Source organism: Gymnoscopelus braueri (genome assembly GCF_963280865.1).
Source record: "Gymnoscopelus braueri genome assembly, chromosome: 2".
NCBI lineage: Eukaryota > Metazoa > Chordata > Actinopteri > Myctophiformes > Myctophidae > Gymnoscopelus > Gymnoscopelus braueri.
Window position 1 is genome coordinate 9,546,467 of NC_137604.1, and position 21,694 is coordinate 9,568,160.

The following is a 21,694-nucleotide window of genomic DNA, read 5'->3' on the forward strand; positions in this document are numbered from 1 at the left end:
CTTGTTTCCAATGAGGGCCTTGGTATTCAATTCATAGGCTACTACTACTACTACTACTACTACTACTACTACTGACTACTACAATGGACGACTTATACTACTGACGACTAATGGACTACTATTACTGACTACTACAATGGACGACTTATACTACTGACGACTAATGGACTACTATTACATAATGCTGCTACTATCTATTGACGACTATTTGGACGACTATGAAGGACTATACTTTAGACTATACTATACTTACTTACTTATGTCATAGAGTGAATGATGCCAGTTAGTTTGTGTCACAGAATGCACAGGGCCAATGGTTAAGCAGCATGACTATGGTTTATGACTATGGTTTAATCCTGGTCGCTATACCGCCTCCCCCATGACAGCCGGGGCGCCTGATGGAGGGGAAGGGAACTGGTTGGAATAACGTGTTCCTTCCACGCGCTACGTCCAACCAGGGAAACTCCCCCCTGTCAGGTGACAAGAAGGTCAGTTGGCTCTCATGCATTGAAGGAAGCATGAGCTCGGCCCTGGCCTCCCTACTGTGGGGGACTGGTGTAGTGCTGGTGTAGCGCCCAGGATCACTTAGGAAATTGGCACCGGGTGAAAAAAATGGGTTACAAAAATCGCGGGATAAAACATTTTAGAAAAAAAAAGAAAGTGCTTGTTTATATAAGGCTGAAAATCACCACCCCAGAATGAAATATTATAGGTAAATTATACATTTCCTGCATCCTTAGGGTCATGTCAGTATTCCAGATGTTGTGTTTTTTGTCTGTGATGTTTCTTAATGGCACAGGACTAAAAGAAAAAATATGATTTAGGCAGATATTGTGTAAAAAAAATGTATTCAAAGTTTGAAGAGCTCCAGTAACCACTGTGCTTGTTCCACATACTGTATACACAAAACTGCTTGAATGGAAGCTTAATGTGTCCCCTTAAAAATGATACCAAACACTATAATAACAAATATTTAAATATGTCTTGAACATGAGCCAATACATACACACACAAGACATACACACACAAGACATGCACCCGCGTCTAAGATGGCATTTTTCAATGGGGGAGGGTAACTTTAGCAGCTGATAACACCAATTTAGCTGTGACTAAGGAAGGGTTATCGTTCCAAAATATTATCTACAGACAGAGAGCTTCTCAAAAATGATAAGTAACCTTTGCCACCTTTTGGTATACCGACATCTCGTCTGGCCCATGGACTAAAATGGTGCCCAGACTCTCAGGTGGCCACTCTCCTGAGGGGGTGTGAGGGAAAACAACACTCTCTTGGTTAGAAAAAGGTTTGAGAGAAAACATGAGTAAAGCCCAAGGCATCGTCAACTCACCAGTCATGTGTCCCCTTAGATGATTGGTGTCAGACACACACACACACACACACACGCACGCACGCACGCACGCACACACACACACACACACACACACACACACACACACACACACACACACACACACACACATTGTTATTTAATTAACCAAGGCCTTAGAGGCCATTTCAATAACACCAATTAGATTTTCAAAGTGTATACGTTTAATACCTTTAATACAGATGTCGACTTTCCCAATGTAGAGTAGAATAATGTAACTTTATATAAAAACAAGACAAAATCATGTATTGTTAATTCACGGTAAATATCTGTATAACACACAAACACACATTTACTGCATGTGTTTTCACTTACACAGTAATTCGTCATTTAATAATAATGTATTAGTCTCAGTAATAATTGTCCAAAAATGGCAGATCTACCCAAAAAATCTAAACAAAAACATTTAATGGGAAACTTTAACAGGATAAAGTTTCCCATTGAGTGGGAAAAAAAGAGCGTAGGCCTACCGAGTACAGTTGCAACTCAGGTCTGTTTTACTAAATTTAGAGGATTTAAGAAGTGGTTAGAATCAGTCCATTTAAAACATGTATGTGCATTCAGGTTGTTGTAAGGTGATTCAAACGTTTGAACCATCGATTTGTTACTACATTGTGATAACGTTTGTAATATTAATTCATTAAAGTATTGTTAATGTTAAGCCCTGCTTCTACTTCTGTCTCTGCTCAGATGGGCGTTGTAAGAGATTACGTACATACAGTGGCACATGGATTACGTAATGCCATAAGGTGGCACAGGGGATGGCACAGCACTGTGTATAAAACTTACCAACTGGACAATGGATTTAGAGAAGGGAGTGGGGTGTTAGACAGAGGAGGACAGTCATGAGGGTTTCTCTAGTCATACACCTGTTTTCATACTTTCATACGTTGTTCTCTTCATTCTTTCCTTTGTCTTCCTCATCTTCCTCTTTGTGTGAGTTACAGGCACAGTTTAATCTCAACAGATTGTACAAGGCTGGAGACGTGCTTCTGGGTGGTTTGTTTCCGATCCACACCTCCTCTGTGTTCCCTGAGCTGTCTTTTACCTCCAAGCAACAGGAGCCCACTTGCTCTCAGTGAGTATCACAACTAGCAAGCAAGAGAACACTGACCTTGTTTCGATAGATAGAACCAGGATTACTTGATTTGTATATTTCTACAAATGTACATATAGTCGCTGTCGGGTGGAAACCTTGTATGTTACTTTTCATGGGGAGAAAAAAAAGAAAAGAAAAATTACTTGTGTTTCGATGGATCCAATGCAGTTATTATTTAGTCACAAGCTCTTTCTAATACTTTTCATTAGTTCAATATATATAAGCCAGAGACAAATTTAACCACACTTTCATTTGAATGTTTTCTTTAAAAAGATAGCAAAGTTAGACGATCCACAAGCTCACAAGGCGTTGTGGTGCAATGTCTTGTGAACTTGTAGATCAGCTAGTTTGCTACATTTGTGTGACCCTGTAGAAAGACAAAGTAAGGCATTAATTTATTAAACAAAAACATAAAACCTTTCAATATGGAGATACATGGTTTCTGACAGCAACGATATTTAAGTTTACAGTGTAATTGTGTGTGTTAGTTTCATCATCCATGGGTTCAGAGCGGCCCAGACCATGGCTTTTGCCGTCAATGAGATCAACAGAAACCCCAGCCTGCTGCCCAACGTGTCTCTGGGATACAGTATCTATGATGACTGTCACACGCTTGGAGTTGCATTAAATGCAGCGATGTCACTGATCAGTGGGAGAGAGGAGCAGTTTACACTGGATGAGAGCTGTGTCGGGTCTCCTCCAGTGATCGGAATTGTGGGTCCTACTACCTCAAAAAGTTCTGTTGCCATCTCTAGAATGTTAGGTTTGTACAGAGTGCCCATGGTAAGTTTTCTACTTGAAGCCCCTTTTATCATGGCCTATTGTACATAGTATGCTTAATGTTGCTTACTTGGCTATTTTGCAAATCTAAAATATGATAAATAATGTATTTGGTCTTATTGCAGTTTGAAAGACATGGAACATAATCGTTGCTGTCGATTGTGTCTCCATATTTCAACTTTTAATTTTGTTTGTTTTTTGCCGATCAACAAGGTCACAACGCATCACAGTGTGCCTTGTTATAAGCTTGTGGGTCTGCTAGTTTTTCTATTATTTCTTTGTTTTGTTTTAAGAGAAAATGGAAAGTAACAGTTTTGGACACACAAGGTTTTCAACCGACAGAGATGATGTTTCTTTGCAGCAGAGCAGAGAGGGAAGGTTGTGAATGGAGTGTGAAGCAGGTTTTCTAAAGGTCGGAGTTCAATGTATCTGTGTTGGAAGTTGGTTTTTTGGTCTGTTTTTACCCAGGGCAGTAGCTGGGCACAAGTGCTCATTTTCAGCAAAAATACTACTCTACTCACACACACACACACACACACACACACACACACACACACACACACACACACACACACACACACACACACACACACACACACACACACACACACACACACACACACACACACTCTAAAACCTGGGAGTTGGTCTCATACTCTTGGCCACTGAGCAGTTAGGGGTTCAGTGCCTTGCTCAAGGGCACTTCAGCCGTGTTGGGGGAGGAACCAGCGACCTTCCGGCAACAAGTGCTCTCATCTAACCTTTTGAACACCGCTGTCACAATAATTAGATTCTTTGCCCAGTCCAGAGAGTAGGAATCCTACAGTTTTTTTTATTTATATAAAAGACTGGAGAGAAAACTATGTGGTGTGATATTCAGGATGTAACATGTATAATAATAACGTTGTAACATTAACATAAAACCGTATTTCTTAATAACTGTTCTCTATACAAAATAAGGTTACAACAATGTTATAATGTGGACATGACCAAACATGATTCTGAATGGATTTTTAACATTCAAATTTCTCTGTAATCCTTAACGAGTAACTGTTTATCCTTTGTGTTGTTCTTTTTTATCGGTGTCCGTGTCGGCTTTTTGCTGCCCCTCTCTCTCTCTCTTAGGAGAGAAAGGGAGAGAAAGAGGGGGGGGGGGGGTACCAGGTGATTACCATGAAGGATTTGTTGTTGTAATTTCCCGTCTTATGAAAAAGCCAATGTCCATGTATTTAGTCAATGTGTAGTCTAGTAATTCATTAGGGGTTAAAATGTGATGTTTTGTGACAGTGTCGCTGTCCATGGTGCTGAAGGATACACAGATGTATTCAGTCTGCATTGTGATCATAGGGTAGGGTAGAGTGTTTGTGTTAAAACAGCACATTGTGATGCACTTGCTTTCTGGAATGAGATTCCAAAGGGCAAAGGCAGTCACTGCTTGTTTGAAGCTAAATACAACTTATATTTCTCCCTTTTCCTTTCTTGGATAAGGATAATTCCTTTTAACAGGTCGTTCATGAAAGTCCTTGCGGTCTTGTTTCCAATGAGAACCTGTGAGCAATTGGGGTTAAGAGTCTTGCTCAGGGACAAATTTCATATCATCAGCACATATGCTGGGATAGCCTGGAATCGAACCTGGGGCAACCAGGGCCTCTGGTTCCCTAAGCGGGCTCACTAACCACTCAGCTATGGCCGCCCCTGTTGGCAAATGTTTCCCACCGAATAGGGATGCTAGGGTTCAATTGGTTCATGTAAAAAAAAAGAATCATACAAATATTTGCCGGCCCCCCTGAAGTAGAGCCACTGTTGAACACCCATGATCTAGTACATTACAGAACAGATGTTTTGTGCTTTTCTTTTTCTTTTTCAGATAAGTCCCTATGCTGCTTGCTCCTGTCTCAGTGACCTGGCTCAGTTCCCATCCTTCTTTAGAACAATACCAAGTTTTGTCTTCCAGGTGAACGTGTACACACAATAGACATGTTGGTATCTAGTAGTTCATGTTCCACACACTGATTAACCACCATGTGAATAATCTAACCTAAGTACTTATCCCTCCATTCTTTAACCAATCAGGTGCGAGCTATACTCCAGACTATGAGGTGGTTTGAGTGGACCTGGGTAGGACTGTTGTTTAGTGATGATGAAGCTGGACGTGATGCTGGCCTATTACTCCAGTCTGACCTGGACCAGTCTGGTCTGGGTTGTGTGGCTTATTCAGAGGCTCTGCCCTTTAACAATGAGCTGGCTAAACTCCAGAGGATTGTAACTGTGATGAAGACGTCCACAGCTCGTGTGGTCATTGTATTTGCATATTCGGCCTATATACATAATGTCATGGAGGAGGTTTGTGGTATAATACTTAATTTAGGGATTCATAATTCAAAGGAATCTAAAATGAGAATGTATTGAAGGAAGGGCATCCATTTTTTTTCCAAAACATTCAACAGGTGGTAAAGCAGAATGTGACAGGTCTGCTATGGATCTTACCTGCCACTTCAGTTTGGTGGGCAGACCGTTATCTCTGGGCTCCTCACTACCTGCCCTACCTGAGAGGCACCCTGGGTTTTGCCATTCGTCGTGGAGAGATACCGGGTCTCAAGGACTTTTTGTTAAAAATACATCCTGACAATGACCCTGACAACAACCATGAAGATAGCATAGTGAGTATTTTGTTTAATTTGTTCACTCTTTCACTGCCAGGAATTCATACATTAATTCATCCGTCTCCGGTCCCCTTGCCAGCGAAAACGGCGATTTTACTGTACCTTTGAAAAGTCATGAAATATTCTCTGTGACCTCCGTCCTCACGGAGATCGGCTCAGGGGTGTCGTAGTATAATTTCTGGTCAAGATCCTCCATTCCAGAGCTATGGCCGTTTGAATGTGGCTTGTTTTTTGAAAAACAGCAGAAAAACAACAGAAAGCCGAGAAAATTTGACTTTTATAAATCCTTTAACATGAAAGGTGCCTAGATATTTTGTTGTGGGGATCACTTGATTTTTGGGTGTACACTTCTTCAGTGGTGTTTGGATCATTCACAGGCTTCGGAGCCAAAAAAAACAAAAAGTCATCATAAGTCGTCCTTGGCAGTGAATGAGTTAAAGGGAAATACCACTAATTGTCAACATTGAACTATGTCTATAATACACCTTAGAGCTGTTGTGTGCAAATAAGAAAAAAAAGTCCCCCCCCTTCCCTTCTATGGTGCCTAGAACAGGAGAATTGATTGAGGTCATGTGATCAGTGACATACGCACGGTGTGCTTTTGGCTCCGCCCTCTAGGCTGCTGCATTCACTAGAATGGGAAATCTCACTTCCAGCTGAAACAGTGCGACTTGTAGTAGTTTCTAATGGCATAATGGTTATATATCACATTTCACAAGACATAGTACTTGTAGATAATAGAGATCAATTGGCTGAAAATGCTCTAATAAGTTTTAACGTTATATTCAAGACACACTGTTTCTGTGGGGTGCTCCCAAAGTGAATGTCCCTTCCTTTAAGTCTTCATTGTTGTTTCTTCAGGTGAGGCAGTTTTGGGAGCACACATTTCAGTGTAAATTTGCACCCATTCTGTCTGAGTGGGTGGATGCTGGTGGAAGGGTGTGTACTGGACAAGAGGACCTAGGAACAGCAGAAACTATCCTGTTGGATGTGTCTAACCTCAGGGGAGATTATAATATATACAAGGCTGTGTACGCTCTGGCCCATGCCCTCCATGACATGTTGCAATGTGTGCCAGGAAGAGGGCCTTTCACTGGGCACGGCTGTGCCAGTTTGCAGACAATACAGCCATGGCAGGTGGGATATTAATTCAGTTAACCTTTAAATGTTTCTAGTTGGATTCAAGATTCTGGATTCTAGAACTATATTTTCAGGCCGCTACGTGGTTTTCAAACCTAGTCCTATGTTGCGCTGAAAAGAGCAATGGTCACCGAAGTATGGCCATTTGAAGTGTAAAATACTGCTATAACACTGCTGTCAAGCAGCGATGCACTTGCAGCACCCAGTTCCACTGTCATACCTGTGCGACCTTATGTTCAGGAGGTAGGGGTCTACGACCACTTTCTGGTAAAATTGGAAGTGAACAGATCCACTTTCGGGTTGCACCATTGAACTCCACACCCCTCAGAGAGTGTGTGGGTGAAATTTCTAGGCAACCCAACAAACCGGAAATGATGAGGAAAAACCAGTAGTGGTCATTTCTTAAGAAATTGGAAGTCTGTGGGACCACCCTCTAAGTTTGAAACATTTAGCATACTGGGAACTGGAGTTATAACTATTTAAAGCCCAGCCAATAGGAACAACGAGAGGGCGGGGCTTAAGCAATTACAGCCCGTCCCTATTGGCCGTCTAAGAGCACCTGACCAAGTTTGGGGTGTTTAGCATGCTGAGAACAGAGGGGGCGGAGCAATGAAGGTGGTCTTTATAGGGTGCAGGTGGTAATTATATGTTCTTCTGGAGCTGGTCTTTGAAATAAAATACTGCAGTGTCTTCTTGCCTAGAGATGTGGTCATGGCTCTCTTCAATATGCAAGAGTCACACAACATTCAGAAGTCTTCCTCACTCCTAATTCTCAACGAATCTCTGTGATTCAAATTTTCCTACAATCAGCAGAAGTGAGTGTTAATTCCTTGTGTCAATTGTGTTTATATAAGATTTGAGTCTATTCAAAGACAATGATTTGCGCTGCGCAGTGCCATTTGCTCCAAACCATACACTTCAGTTGGATCAGTTGGTTCATTCTCTTCACAACCATAGCTTCCACACTGGTGGACAAATTGCCCTCTCAATCAGGCCTGGATGGTGAAAAGCACATACTGTACATGCCTTCTACAAAAATCTTGGCGTTGTAGAGGACAGTTTTAAGATATCCCCTGTTACAGCTGAGGACGTGCTGTTAAAGCTTAGAGCCCTACAGCCAACCAAGGCCACAGGCCATGATGGCATTCCCACTAGGTTCCTCAGAGATGCAGCCGTTGCTATTGCCCCTGTAGTGGCACACATAACAAACCTGTCCATCAGACAGGGTCACGTCCCGCAGGAATTTAACTTTGCAAGAGTAGTATCTCTGTATAAAAAGGGCAGCAAGTTAGACCCTGGGATCTACCGCCCCGTTTCCATCCTTTGTTCGATCTCAAAGGTTATAGAGAGACTAATCTATGAACAGATAAATACATATCTGTTACATCACAAGCTCCTGTTCGAATTCCAATCAGGCTTCAGAAGGTCCCATTCCACTGACACATGTCTACTGTACTTGACATATAACATCAGACGCGAGGTGGACGTACCTTCAGAAAGTGTTTGACACTGTGAATCATTCCATACTGTTGAACAAGCTGAGTTTAGGAATAAGGTTAGGTTCAGGCATAGTTTTACTGAGGTTACGTTTACGAATACCTGGTGCCAACCATCCCCAGCTTGCTGGATTTTACCCCGGACGAGCGTGTTTTGGGGCGAGATAAATACAATGTCATTTGATCTGAGTTTGCTATAACCACACCAGACCATTCAGTTTAAGTGATCTAGAACACAAGCAATTGCTGTAACTTTAAGTTTTCTATAACCAGCAATGTGTGAATGATAAATCTGTATATCAAACATTGTATTCCAAGGCAATCAATGTCGGACTGCCTCTTCCATGGGCAGATAGGGAGAGAGCGTTAGCACTGAGCATAAGGCATAGGGCAGCCAGCTCCTAATGTAACACCCAAACCACACCTATGCATGATGTAAAGGGTAGCACAGGTGTTTTAGTGATAAGGCTGGTGGCGGAAGATAGCAACTCTGCCCCAGGAACGCCCCTTGCGCAATGCTAAAACCCCAAATAGTGGGTAGCGTGACTTGGGTGCAAAATAGGGTTTTTTAAAGTCTCTTTCTCTTCATGATTCTGCTCATCACTATTTCTAGCTTCTCTATTACCTGGAAAAGGTCAACTTCACCACATCTGTTGGTGATCATGTATCATTTGATGAGAATGGTGATGCTATACCAATCTTTGATATAATGAACTGGGCGTGGCTTCCTGATGGAAGCACAAATATTCACAATGTAGGTGTGGTCAGGAAGTCAGCCTCCGGAGATGAAGAATTCATTCTTGATGAAGACAAAATCTCTTGGAACTTTGAATCCAAAAAGGTAATTTCAGCTTTCTAAAATAACTTATGTTGAGCTCTTGATGTGAATGTAATTTAGTTTAGACTGAAACTGATCGTTGTTACTTTCCTCTGTAGCCTCCTCGGTCAGTGTGCAGTGAGAGCTGTTCCCCTGGAACCCGTGTGGCCAGAAGGAAAGGAGAACCTGTCTGCTGCTTTGACTGTATTGCTTGTTCTGTGGGAGAGATCAGCAATCAGACTGGCACGTTTACATTACTAGTTCCACACCCAAACTACTAGAAGACTAGAGACTTGGGACTGCAACTGTCACTTCATAACTAGAGCTATAAAAAGTTGTAAAGCTGTAAAAAGTCCAAGCCTATCACCAGAAATGTCCCCGAACTGTTTACTGAACATATTTTCTTTTGGATTATTACTCGTTTATATGATGTTGTTGCACAGTATTGTGTATTATTTTTCTGTTTGTCATTAAATGTTTCAATGAATTGAATACACAGGACCCACATGGAAACAAGCCATAGTGCTTTCTTGGGTTTGATCCTTTTAGCATCCTTTTATATGGACCTGTACTTTCTGTGCTTTTTTTGCAAACTGTTAATAAAGTATTCAATCAATCAATCAATCAATCAGTAAAAAATAAGCTTTAAGCTTTCAGATCAATATACCAACAGTTTGACGATCCACTGAGAGCCAAGGAATTGACGATGTAGACGCGGATGTAAACAAAGGCTGTCTGGGGGGTGGGGGAGGGTCTCGTCTATCCACCGAAACAAACATTTCTTTTTCAGCGATCGTCCATTCTGTTGTAATCGGCAGTTGAATAATGGCTCTTTTTCACCTAAAAAATAAAGAAATCCGAGCTAGATGTGTTTTTCTACATATGATAACATGGGAGTGGACGGACTGACTGTTTTGGGATGAGATCATCTCTGTTTCTATGATTCTCTCAAAGTCAAAGGATCATCCATACGTTAGGGAAGAGCGCCCTCTAGCGTAATTTCTAAGATTTTTTTTTAAAGGACGTAAATATACAGTATGTCCTTGGCAGGCAATGTGTTAAGTGCTTTAGCATTTGGTGCCAACCTTGGGGGGGGGGTGGCAAAAGTGAAAGAAGACTATACTATCGTGGAAAGACCGGCAACATATTGAAACAATGGCTGCTGAAGAAGCAGTAAAGTAGCGAAAAGCATCGGCAGCACCCGCCGGTGAAGCAAACATTTCCCGCTGCACTATCGTAGGATAGTAGGATGTAGCAATGTAGGTTATCTTTAGGAAAATATTTACTTATCTCTCTCTCTTTAACCTTTCACACTTTGTTAGACTCTACAGAGTGCACCAGTTGTCCAGAGGACTTCTGGTCCAGTCCCCAGCGTGACCACTGTGTCCCTAAGAGCATGGAGTTCCTCTCCTACCATGAGGCCCTGGGTATCTCCTTGACAGTCGTCTCATTGCTAGGCACACTTACGTGTGCCATTGTCCTGGGAATCTTCATCTATCATCGAGACACGCCCATGGTACGCGCCAACAACTCAGAACTCAGCTTCCAACTTATGTTGTCACTGAAACTGTGTTTCTTGTGCTCACTTCTGTTCATTGGTCGTCCCACACTCTGGACTTGTCAGCTGAGGCATGCAGTATTTGGGATCAGCTTTGTGCTGTGTGTCTCGTGTATCCTGGTAAAGACTATGGTGGTGTTGGCCGTGTTCAAGGCCTCCAAGCCTGGTGGTGCAGACATTATGAAGTTTTTCGGTGCTATGCAGCAGAGAGGAACAGTTCTGGCTCTTACTTCCATCCAGGCAATAATCTGCACAGCCTGGCTAGTGTCTGCCTCACCAACTCCTCATAAAAACACACAATACCACAGTGATAAAATAGTCTATGAGTGTTATGTTGGATCAACAGTTGGTTTTGTCGTGTTACTTGGTTATATTGGTTTACTGGCACTCCTCAGCTTCGCCCTAGCATTCATGGCAAGGAATCTTCCAGACAACTTCAATGAAGCCAAGTTAATCACTTTCAGCATGTTGATCTTCTGTGCCGTGTGGATAGCCTTCATCCCAGCATATATCAGCTCTCCAGGCAAATATGCAGATGTAGTGGAGGTATTTGCTATTTTAGCATCGAGTTTTGGCCTGTTGGTGGTGCTGTTTGGACCAAAGTGTTATATAATCCTTTTGAAACCTGAGAAAAACACTAAGAAGTCCATCATGGGTCGTGGTGCCACCAAGACGTAGAAGCAGAAATTCAATGATATTTCATGTTCTTTGTATTTTACAATAAGTTAATTTGGATATATGCCTCAGCTGGTCAACCACGATGAACCGTGGCGAAGAAACATTGTCTTGTATTATTAATGATAATGATGATTATATGATACTCCCAGTGTCTTCCTTAACCCATTGTGGAAGAAACCCATCAACACATTAATACAAAACAAATAAAAGCTGTAATTTACTCTCCCACAAGTTTATGTCAATGATTCAACAGTTGCCATTGACATTATTTAAGAGTGCATATTGTAATATTTTTTTGACACTGCTCATAGTATAAGAAATTCTTTTTTACGGGGCCAGAGCTCAGCTCTGGACCTGTTTTAAGATTGGCAGTATTCTTCTGTTTCTGCCACTTTTCGCAGTTCTGGGTGAACCGTGCTGTCGCTTTTTACGAAACTCGGCCATATGGTAGATGGTCATGAAAAACGATGATTAAACCCAGGATTTTTCAGCTATTTGCGTGAAACTGTATCATCTGAGTGATCTCCTTTTTCACAGGTTCTTGTCTGTTGGTCCAATGGCTTCTCCCTTAAACGTGTGCCTCACAACCTGAAGGTTGCCAGTTCAAGCCTCACTTGATGCAGACTCATTTAAGTTGAATTGCAAAAAACATGACTGTATCAATAAATACATGTGCAAACGGTAAAGATAACATGAAATGCTTATTTGAGAGTATGTTTTTTCAATGTATGACGTACTTCATTGTGAAAATAGCCGATCTACAATCTCACAACTTTTCAGATAGCAACGTTTTGTGAGCTTGTAGATCGTCTGCTTTCACTGGTTTCGGTTTCGAGGAGACATACAATTTCTCTATTGGTAAATGGTTTGTGAACGAGTGATCTTAGTGTTAGTGTTAGTGTGAATTATTTTTTCACTGGTTCTGGTCTGTTGGTCCAATGGCGTCTCGCTTCAGCATCAGCCTCTGGATTCAAGGTCGCCAGTTCAAGCCTCAACTCTTGCTGGCTACTTTTCAATTGTATCGCACAAAACATGACTGTATCAATTAATGCATGCGCAACTGTTAAAGGTAACATGAAATGCTTCTTGGAGAGAGTATTTTTTGCAATATATGACAAAATTGTGAAAATAGCCGATCTACAATCTCACAGCTTTTCAGATAGCAACGTGTTTCTGAGTTTGTAGATCGGCTGCAGTGTTATCTCTTTTTTCACAGGTCTTGTCTGTTGGTCCAGTGGCTTCTCCCTTAAGTGAGTGCCTCATGACTGCAAGGTTGCCGGTTCAAGCCTCACTTGATGCAGGCTTCATTAAAGTTGCATTGCACACAACATGACTGTATCAGTGAATACATGTGCAATTGTTAAACATAACATGAAATGCTTAACAATATTTGTTTGTCAATTTTCTGACATAATTATGTTCTTTTAGAAAGTGAGAAACAGCAACAGTCCACCTGGCCTATTCCCATGGATTGGATCTACCCACCTCACCTGCTGTCATTCCCTCTCAATCCATAATCACACCTGCCCTCACTCACTCCTCATTAGTCTCTATCTCTCTCTCTCTCTCTCTCTCTCTCTCTCTCTCTCTCTCTCTCTTTCTCTCTCTCTATTCTCTGGCCCGCTTATCGCTGCTTGCAGCTATATTCTAACTTTATTTTTTCCCTCATAAATTAACGCTTTACTTGATCAAACTACAGTGTCACATAAATAAAACCATCAAAAGTAGCAGATGCACAGGCTCAGAACGTGATGCAAAGCGAGTGCATTATGGTGCTTATGAGTGCATGTGTTGTGTGCGTGATGTGCATGTGTTGTGCACGTGAGTGTTATACGTAGGTCTATCCAAAACTAGATATTCAACTTGATGTTCACAGATGGATCAAGATACAGAGAGAGAGAGAGAGAGAGAGAGAGAGAGAGAGAGAGAGAGAGAGAGAGAGAGAGAGAGAGAGAGAGAGAGAGAGAGAGAGAGAGAGAGGAAACTTTGGTCAAGTGTATTTGTTTCCATGTCACGCGTCCTCCAACGTCATTGTTTGGTTTTCTTCCTCATACCTTCACTGTTTGTTTCCCTCTAGAGGGAAACAAACAGTGAAGGTATGAGGAAGACTGAGAGAACGAGCCCAATCGATGGTCTTGAAGGGCGGATCCAAACCCAGCCGCCCGGATTCGTGCGGGGCTTCCTATTGCTTCACCAATCTATGTCCCCGCCTCCCCTCCCCCCCGGCCTGTGCACGGAGCACGCTGACGTCACCAAATTTAGAGCGACGCCCCTCTGCACTCTGATTGGTTAGGAGTTAACAAGGTCCTAAGACCATCCTTCCTGCATGGCTCTCCCAGGCTTTTTTTCTTTTGTAACAAAAAAAAAAGCTTGGGTTTCCGAGGCTAGTTTCCCTCAGACTGTGACTTAATTATCGTTGCCAGTTTCCTGCTCTTTTCCACCAGTTATGTAACAACAGACATCATTTTGTTTTATTTGACGGAGGCACAGGCAGAGCCACCGCTAGGGTAGTGGGTACGGTGCGGTCACATTGGGGGGCACTTGGGGGGCCTCGAGCCATTTAATTTTTTTGCGAAAAGAAGCACTCTTGCATTCCTCACTAGGACCATGTGGCCGCTGACACTCCAGAAGCGGCCCATTGAAAGAGGGGGAAGAGGGGGGAAGAGGGGGGAAGAGGGGGGAGGGCCAGGGTGAGCTTGCGTGATGGCCCAATCACATAACTTGCTCGACACAGAAGAACAGCCCCCACCCAGTTTTAACATTCTGTGCAAATCTTTGACTAAAGATGAAAGACGACGACACTATTGTTTTTTTTTGTCTTCTTGAGTTTTTGATTGGTTGAGCTGTTGGAAGGTAGAGCGAGACTCCGGGTAGGGGCGTGTCCTCTCTGCTATGACACTGCCCCACATGGGATATAGTAGCCTGGTAAACCCTCCCTCCGGAAATCTCATTTCTATTTGATTCCTGGAGTGAGTCTGGCCTGATCCGCCTTTCTGCAATATTGGCTGTGTATGCCAAACGGCCGAGCCTATCAGCGTCGTCGCTCATTGTTCTGTGATTGACAGCTTACGTTGGCCAATCAGGTGGCGAGTTCGAGTGAGCCCAAAACACGAACGGCAGCCATCTTTTTCTTGTGCGGCCAATTCTCCGCTATTTTTTTACTTCAAAAAGCTCTCTAACTTCTATTTTGAGGCACGGAATTTACTTATAAGATATCGTTTGGATAGAATTTAGTTGTTTAACTTCATATATGTGGTCAATTAATCATGACAAAGCCTATTTAAAAATAAAAATTTAGAGAACCGGTAGGGGCGGGCAGTGACACCATTGTATCCGAAAAAGGCAACCCATTTTGGGTATGGCTGTCTCAAAAGTCTCGTTGCGTCACATTAAGACTGGTGAACTGCTGATTGGCTGAAGGGGAAAAATCATCATTGGCTGAAGGGGTTGTCAGTCAACGGTATTACTCCCGCCCAACTCCAGCACAGCCAATATTGCAGAAAGGCGGATCAGGCCAGACTCACTCCTGAAATCAAATGGAAATGAGATTTCCGGAGGGAGGGTTTACCAGGCTAGGGATATAGATAGATTAGATACATAGATTTATTGTCCTTCAACAACACTTAAAATGCATAATTGAACAAAGTCTGTTCCAATGGCTTACTGAAATCTAAAACTACTCCTAGTTTAAGAAAAATTATACTAAAATACTACTAAAAATACCACTAAATCACTAATACAATCACAGTCAGTTCTATACATCTCATGCACCCAACAGCACCACACTACATGACATCATACACACCTCATACTAAAGGACTGCAATGTAAACAAGCTGTAAGCTTTTATAGCGTTATCCTGCTGATTATGGTGGGTCAGATGTTTGTTACAGATTAATGTATGTAACATGTGATTTTATTTCATGATCAATAAAGACATCAATCAATCCATCAATAAATAACGAGACAAAATCCAGCGCAAAATATTGCACAGCATATTTCCTAGAGAAATAGAGGCAGGAGGAGGAAGAGCGAGAATTTGAGGAGAAAGGAGGTGGTTGGGGTGGAGAGGGGACGTTCCAGACCACGTAAGCAGTAGGAACAAGTAAGTGACAGATTGCATGTGTAGTTATACTATGGTGAGTCCCCCTGGAACTCCCTAAAGGACCCCTAGGGGTCCCTAAACCTCACAGTGAGGGCCAGTGCAGTAATACAGTGATAGAGGGGTGCTGATTTCACGTTTTGATCCTCAGATTAGCCCAAAAGACCTTCCAACCTAATCACCAATGATTCAGCTCAGATCAGTGAGAGTGGCACAATACACAAACATTGTGGGACGACTAGAATGCAAAGTGAGGAGGCAAAATATCTCGTCACGGCCCCTGTTCCGGTGCCAGAGTTGGGATGCCGTCCAACCAAAAGAGATGGGTCATAGTGGGTGTGGCCAAGTGGTGACGTCATGACTCTCACGTTCCGTTTTGGTGTTGCTCCAAATAGCGCACACATGTAACCAAATGGACCAGGGACGCCGGCTTTTGTGCGTGGCCATGGGGGCTGAACTTGACCACCACTCGCCCCCCCCCCCCCCCCTTCCCCCCCGCCCACTGCGTCGCGGGCATGTACGATTTTTTTTTGCTTAATTAATTCATTAAATGACCATAAAACAACATTAACAATACTCTACCCATCCTTCAGTGTGTCCCATGCATTAATAATAATATAAAAATAACTGTGCACAGCTGGACAAACTGCAATAATATTATAGCCTAATAATAAAATACCTATACCATATAGAAGAATTGAGGTACTTTATTTACTGGAGTATTTCCAATTGTCAATACTTTTACTTCTACTCCACTACATATAGACAAATATTGTACTTTTACTCCACTACAATTATTTGATAACTTTATTTACTATAGTTGCTTTATAGATTTAGATTATTATTACAAAACTACGTACAGTAGCCTATATACTTTGGCAATTTGAACATAGCAGATTTGCGACACGTTGTGAGCTTGTAGATCTGCTTTGGTACTTTAAATACATTTTGATACCAATACTTTTCTACTTTTACATTTTGAATACCTTACTTTTACTACATGCAGTGAGTGACTGTTAGTGCACACAGGACGAGGGAGTCGAGGGACACAGCATAGCGACCCTTCATTTCAATAGGGCAGACGGCAGAGCCAAAACCTGCAGAACATGTTTAGCACAACCACAGAGATCACGACTTGTTTATTAGAGGTAATTAGCATGTCTGGCTGGGGCCGCTTGACAATGCGAACGGTGGGGTGGGCGGAGGCTGCGGAGCTATTGCTATAGCGCCGGTAGAGAAAAAAAAGCCTTTTTTTAATTTATTTTGTATTAAAAATAAATTATATATATATATATATATATATATATATATATATATATATATATATATATATATATATATATATATATATATATAAAAATAAGTCGATAGCTGAAAAGTGTATAGACACACAGAGGACCGTGTGTCTATGCCTTGAGGGGGTTCCCGGGGGTCCCCAGCAAAATGTGTTAATATAGCATCTCAATCAGTTTAACCACTTTAATCAGCTATTTGAAAATAGCTGATCTACAAGCTCATGACGATCACGATACAAGGCATTGTAAGCTTGTGGATCTGCCATAATAAAAAATATATACTTTTGTAAATATTTTACCATTTTGCTTGTGGATCTGCTATTTAAAAAAATATATACTTCTGTCAATATTTTAACAACTCACATGGGGGTCCCTGGAACACGATACTTTCAGATGAGGGTCCTCGGCCAATACTAATTTGGGGGTCCTTGATATGAAAACGTTTGAGAGCCACTGGCATACACAGCACTCAGTTGAGTGGTTTTGGTGTGGCAGCAGTTCAGCAAGCAATACTGAATGGCTGTGGTTACATGGACATCATGTATTCATTCAGAATGAACTCATTCAGAATTAACTCATCCCATCTCATTGCATATAGAAAGGGGAGGGGCACTGATGACGCTCTTCTTCTTATGCTTAATAAGATCTATTATCATCTAGACCAACCTAAAAAGACACGATATGCTCGGGTACTTTTTGTAGACTTTTCTTCAGCATTTAACACGATGAGACCTCATATTTTGATGGGGAAACTGTATGACCTGGGTGTTAACACCAATATCATCAGATGGGTGGAGTCCTTCCTGACTGATCGGGTACAACATGTCAGGGTGAATAAAGCAATATCTCTCCCTATCACAACCAACATGGGGGCCCCGCAAGGGAGCGTGAGCTCACTCTGTACACAAGTGACTGTAGGAGTGACTCAGATAACACCTGTATTGTTAAATTTGCCGACGACACAGCTATTGTTGGTCTGATTGAGAACGATGAGATAGGCTACCGAAGAACAGTGGATGAGTTTGCTGGTTGGTGCAAGAGTAACTTCCTTCAATTGAATGTTAAGAAAACTAAGGAGGTTATATTTGATTTTAGGACTAGTGCTCATGATACACACCAGCAAATAGTTATTGATGGGGATGGGGTGGCGACTATTGAGGAATACAAGTATTTGGGTACAACAATTGATTCCAAGCTGACATGGAATTCCAACACTGATGCCATCTATAAGAAAGGTCAGCAGGGGCTGCATTTTATGCGCAGACTGAGACAGTATGACGTGGAAAAAAGTGTAATGGTACTCTTCCATCGATCCTTCGTGGAGAGTGCACTGACTTTCTGTTTTGTTTCCTGGTATGGCTCATTATCATTGGTTAATAAGAACAAACTCCATAAAATCATCAATGTATCCAGCAAGATAGCTGGGGTACGACATGAGAGTATGCCAGCAATGTATGAGACCCGGGTGCTTAGGAAGGGGAGAGCTATTGCTAGGGATAGAACGCACCCGTTATACAGTCAATACCACCTTTTACCACCAGGACGACGGTACACAGTGCCAATGTTGCAGGCTAGGGCTTCAAGATCATTTGTCCCTACAAATAGGACTCCTGAACAAACAGGCCCCATCTCAGTTCTGTGCATAAAATGTAATGTGATGCCTCTTGAACCATGACTGGTGGCCTTGTCTAGTTTGTATGTATTTGTAACTATATGTGTTTGTGATTTTTTGTATCCTGATGACTGCTTGGCACAAAATGAATTTCCGCAAGGACAAATAAAGTATCTATCTATCTATCTATCCCGAATAGAGGAATCTGTTCCACTTGCACCTGTTTACATGGGACCTGAATAAAAGTATTCCTCGTTTACATGACCCAAAGCATTCATTCGGAATATAACTTTTGACATAAGCTAAGTGGTTCACGCCTACGCACGGGCATGGACCAGGGGCCGCCCGGCTCCACTACCCGGGGCGGAGCTTCCCCTGGTGGGCATGGGAGGAGGCAATAGCCCCCTTGTGCCTCTGCGGCGGAGGTCTGTCGGTCACAGGCAGGCCGGGAAGCAACGCACCGACTCCTGGCCAGGCAGCGTTGTATGCGGTGCAAGCCTGCGTTCCTTTGTTATCGCCGTTTTAATGCGAAAGTAGCAGATCTACAAGTTCAGACCAGTTTATTTTTTTGTATTGGTACCAGACACGGTAAAACTTAGGCTAGCCTATACTACTTGTCACATTTCTCATGTAGGTACGATGACGTCATCGCGCATTCGCACATGGTCATTATAATAATAAATAATAATACATAAACGCCGGACCGCTCATGGTCATTATAATAATAAATGGAGAGATTGGCATCAAAATATACTAGAAAGTATAGGCTATTCATTATGCCGAATATCACGTTTTCCTTGTATTATTATGAAAAAGCTTTGAAACATGCTGTAACTCATTCACTGTGACGAAAACCCTCTTTCTGCGCCGAGTAGCGCACGGTGCGCACACGGGTTAAATGCGGGGCCTGTCGTCCTAAAACACAATCGCCCTGGGTCAAAATCCAGCGACCATGGAGCGGCCGCGGATGGCCCGCTCAAAAGGTGCGTGGGGCGGGGTGTTTCGGGACGACCGTTCCGGCTGCCCATGGAATGAATTGATGAAGTAAAACTCTTCTGTTTGCGCTGCAGCTGCGCCCTAATAATGTTGTTTTCGTTTGTTTTTGTTCACGTATGCTATTAAGATAATGCAGCTATTTCAATAGGTGGCCTTAACATGTGATTAAAAATTTATATGTATTTGGCCCCTCATAGGCTATATAAAATAAATGTAAAATTGGATTTAAAATTGAAACTTGCAGCTGATCAATGCGTTTCTGCGACAGGGATAAAAAAAATAATCTTTGTCATGTGGCCAGGGATTCTTTTTAAAAACAGAGGATTAGAAAAAGATCCATATAAGTGTAGCCTAGGCCAGAAATCCTCGGAGCGTCCGTTCTCCTGGACAAGTCTGGGCTTAACCATTACAGGCTTATTAAATGACGCATTAGAATAGAATCATTCATTTTATCCCGCAGGAGCGAGCGCTTCTCAGCACCAACCGTGGCCGAATTAAAGATTTGATACATTTTTGGACAATTCTGACAGCACTACTAAGCACGGACATGCCCAAAGGAATGCATACATTCCAAACAGAGAGGAGCGTTCGGAAAAAGTGTTTATATGGTCAATTCCGATTGGTATATACCGATTCATACGGTATATACCACCCCTCCTAACCCGAATGAAAATTCATTCGGGTCAGACTGGAATGGAATATTCTATTCCAATTGAGGTGTTTACATGAGCATTTCTATTCTGAATGAATTCATCCATTCATTCATTCCGAATAGAAGTGTATTCATTCCGAATAAAACTGTCCATGTAACTGCAGCAAGTGAGTGATGGTGGTGGATACAGCAGACTTCTATTGACCCAACCCTATCTAAAGGAGACTGTAGACATAGTCACACTTCATATCTACCTCAGGTAAAGCTAATCTGACCCACTATCTAGCTGTCTTCATCGCCGGCAGTCCTAAACGACTGCGAACGACACCCTCCCAGTTTGTGTAACTTCAGTTACACAAACACAAGGTACTCTGTCCCAGTACAAAGTCTAACTGGCTGCGGGTACATGGACCATCATGTATTCATTCAAAATGAATTCATTCCGAATGAACTCATTCCGAATAGAGGAATCTGATCCACTCACCTGTTTACATGGGACCTGAATAAAAGTATTCCTCGTTTACATGACCAAAGCATTCATTCGGAATATAACTTTTGACATGCGCAAAGTGGTTCCCGCCTACGCCCGGGCATGGACCAGGGGCCACTACCCGGAGCAGAGCTTCCCCTGGTGGGCATGGGAGGAGGCAATAGCCCCCTTGTGCCTCCGCGGCGGAGGTCTGTCGGTCGTAGACAGGCCGGTAAGCAACGCACCAACTCCTGGCCAGGCAGCGTTGTATGCGGTACAAGCCTGTGTTCCTTTGTTATCGCCGTTTTAATGCAAAAGTAGCAGATCTACAAGTTCAGACCAGTTTATTTTTTTGTATTGGTACCAGACACGGTAAAACGTAGGCTAGCCTATACTATTTGTCACATTTCTCATGTAGGTACGATGACGTCATCGCGCATTCGCACATGGTCAATATAATAATAAATGGAGAGAGAGAGAGAGCAACACTACAGTCTATGAAACAAGGCACGCTCATTTATCGCAAAAGTACAAAAGTATTGGCATCAAAATATACTTAAGTAGAAAGTATAAGCTACTCATTATGCCGAGTGTCACGTTTTTCTTGTATTATTATGAAAAAGCTTTGAAACATGCTGTAACTCATTCACTGTGACGAAAACCCTCTTTCTGCGCCGAGTAGCGCGCGGTGCGCACACGGAGAATGCGGAGTCTGTCGCCCTAAAACACAAAAGGGTCAAAATCCAGCGACCATGGAGCGGCCGTGGATGGCCCGCTCAAAAGGTGCGTGGGGCGTAGTGTTTTGGGACGACCGTTCCGGCTGCCCATGTAATGAATTGATTAAGTAAAACTCATCTGTTTTCGCTGCAGCTGCGCCCTAATAATGTAGTTTTCATTTATTTTTGTTCACGTATGCTATTAAAACAATGCAGCTATTGCAGTATTGGGCCTTA

At 42.4% G+C, this 21,694-nt stretch overlaps 1 protein-coding gene across 1 annotated transcript; it reads left to right on the forward strand.

Annotated features, from left to right (window-relative positions):
• Window positions 1-1,225: 1,225 nt before the first annotated feature.
• LOC308104993 (extracellular calcium-sensing receptor-like) lies at window positions 1,226-11,616 on the forward strand (the record flags this gene model as incomplete). The annotated part of the gene is made up of 10 exons (XM_080455628.1): window positions 1,226-1,264; window positions 2,333-2,463; window positions 2,994-3,267; window positions 5,132-5,218; window positions 5,440-5,554; window positions 5,764-5,924; window positions 6,876-6,974; window positions 9,177-9,404; window positions 9,500-9,623; window positions 10,703-11,616. The coding sequence occupies 10 exons, from the start codon at window positions 1,226-1,228 to the stop codon at window positions 11,614-11,616; spliced, it is 2,172 nt and encodes a 723-aa protein (XP_080311754.1).
• Window positions 11,617-21,694: the final 10,078 nt, after the last annotated feature.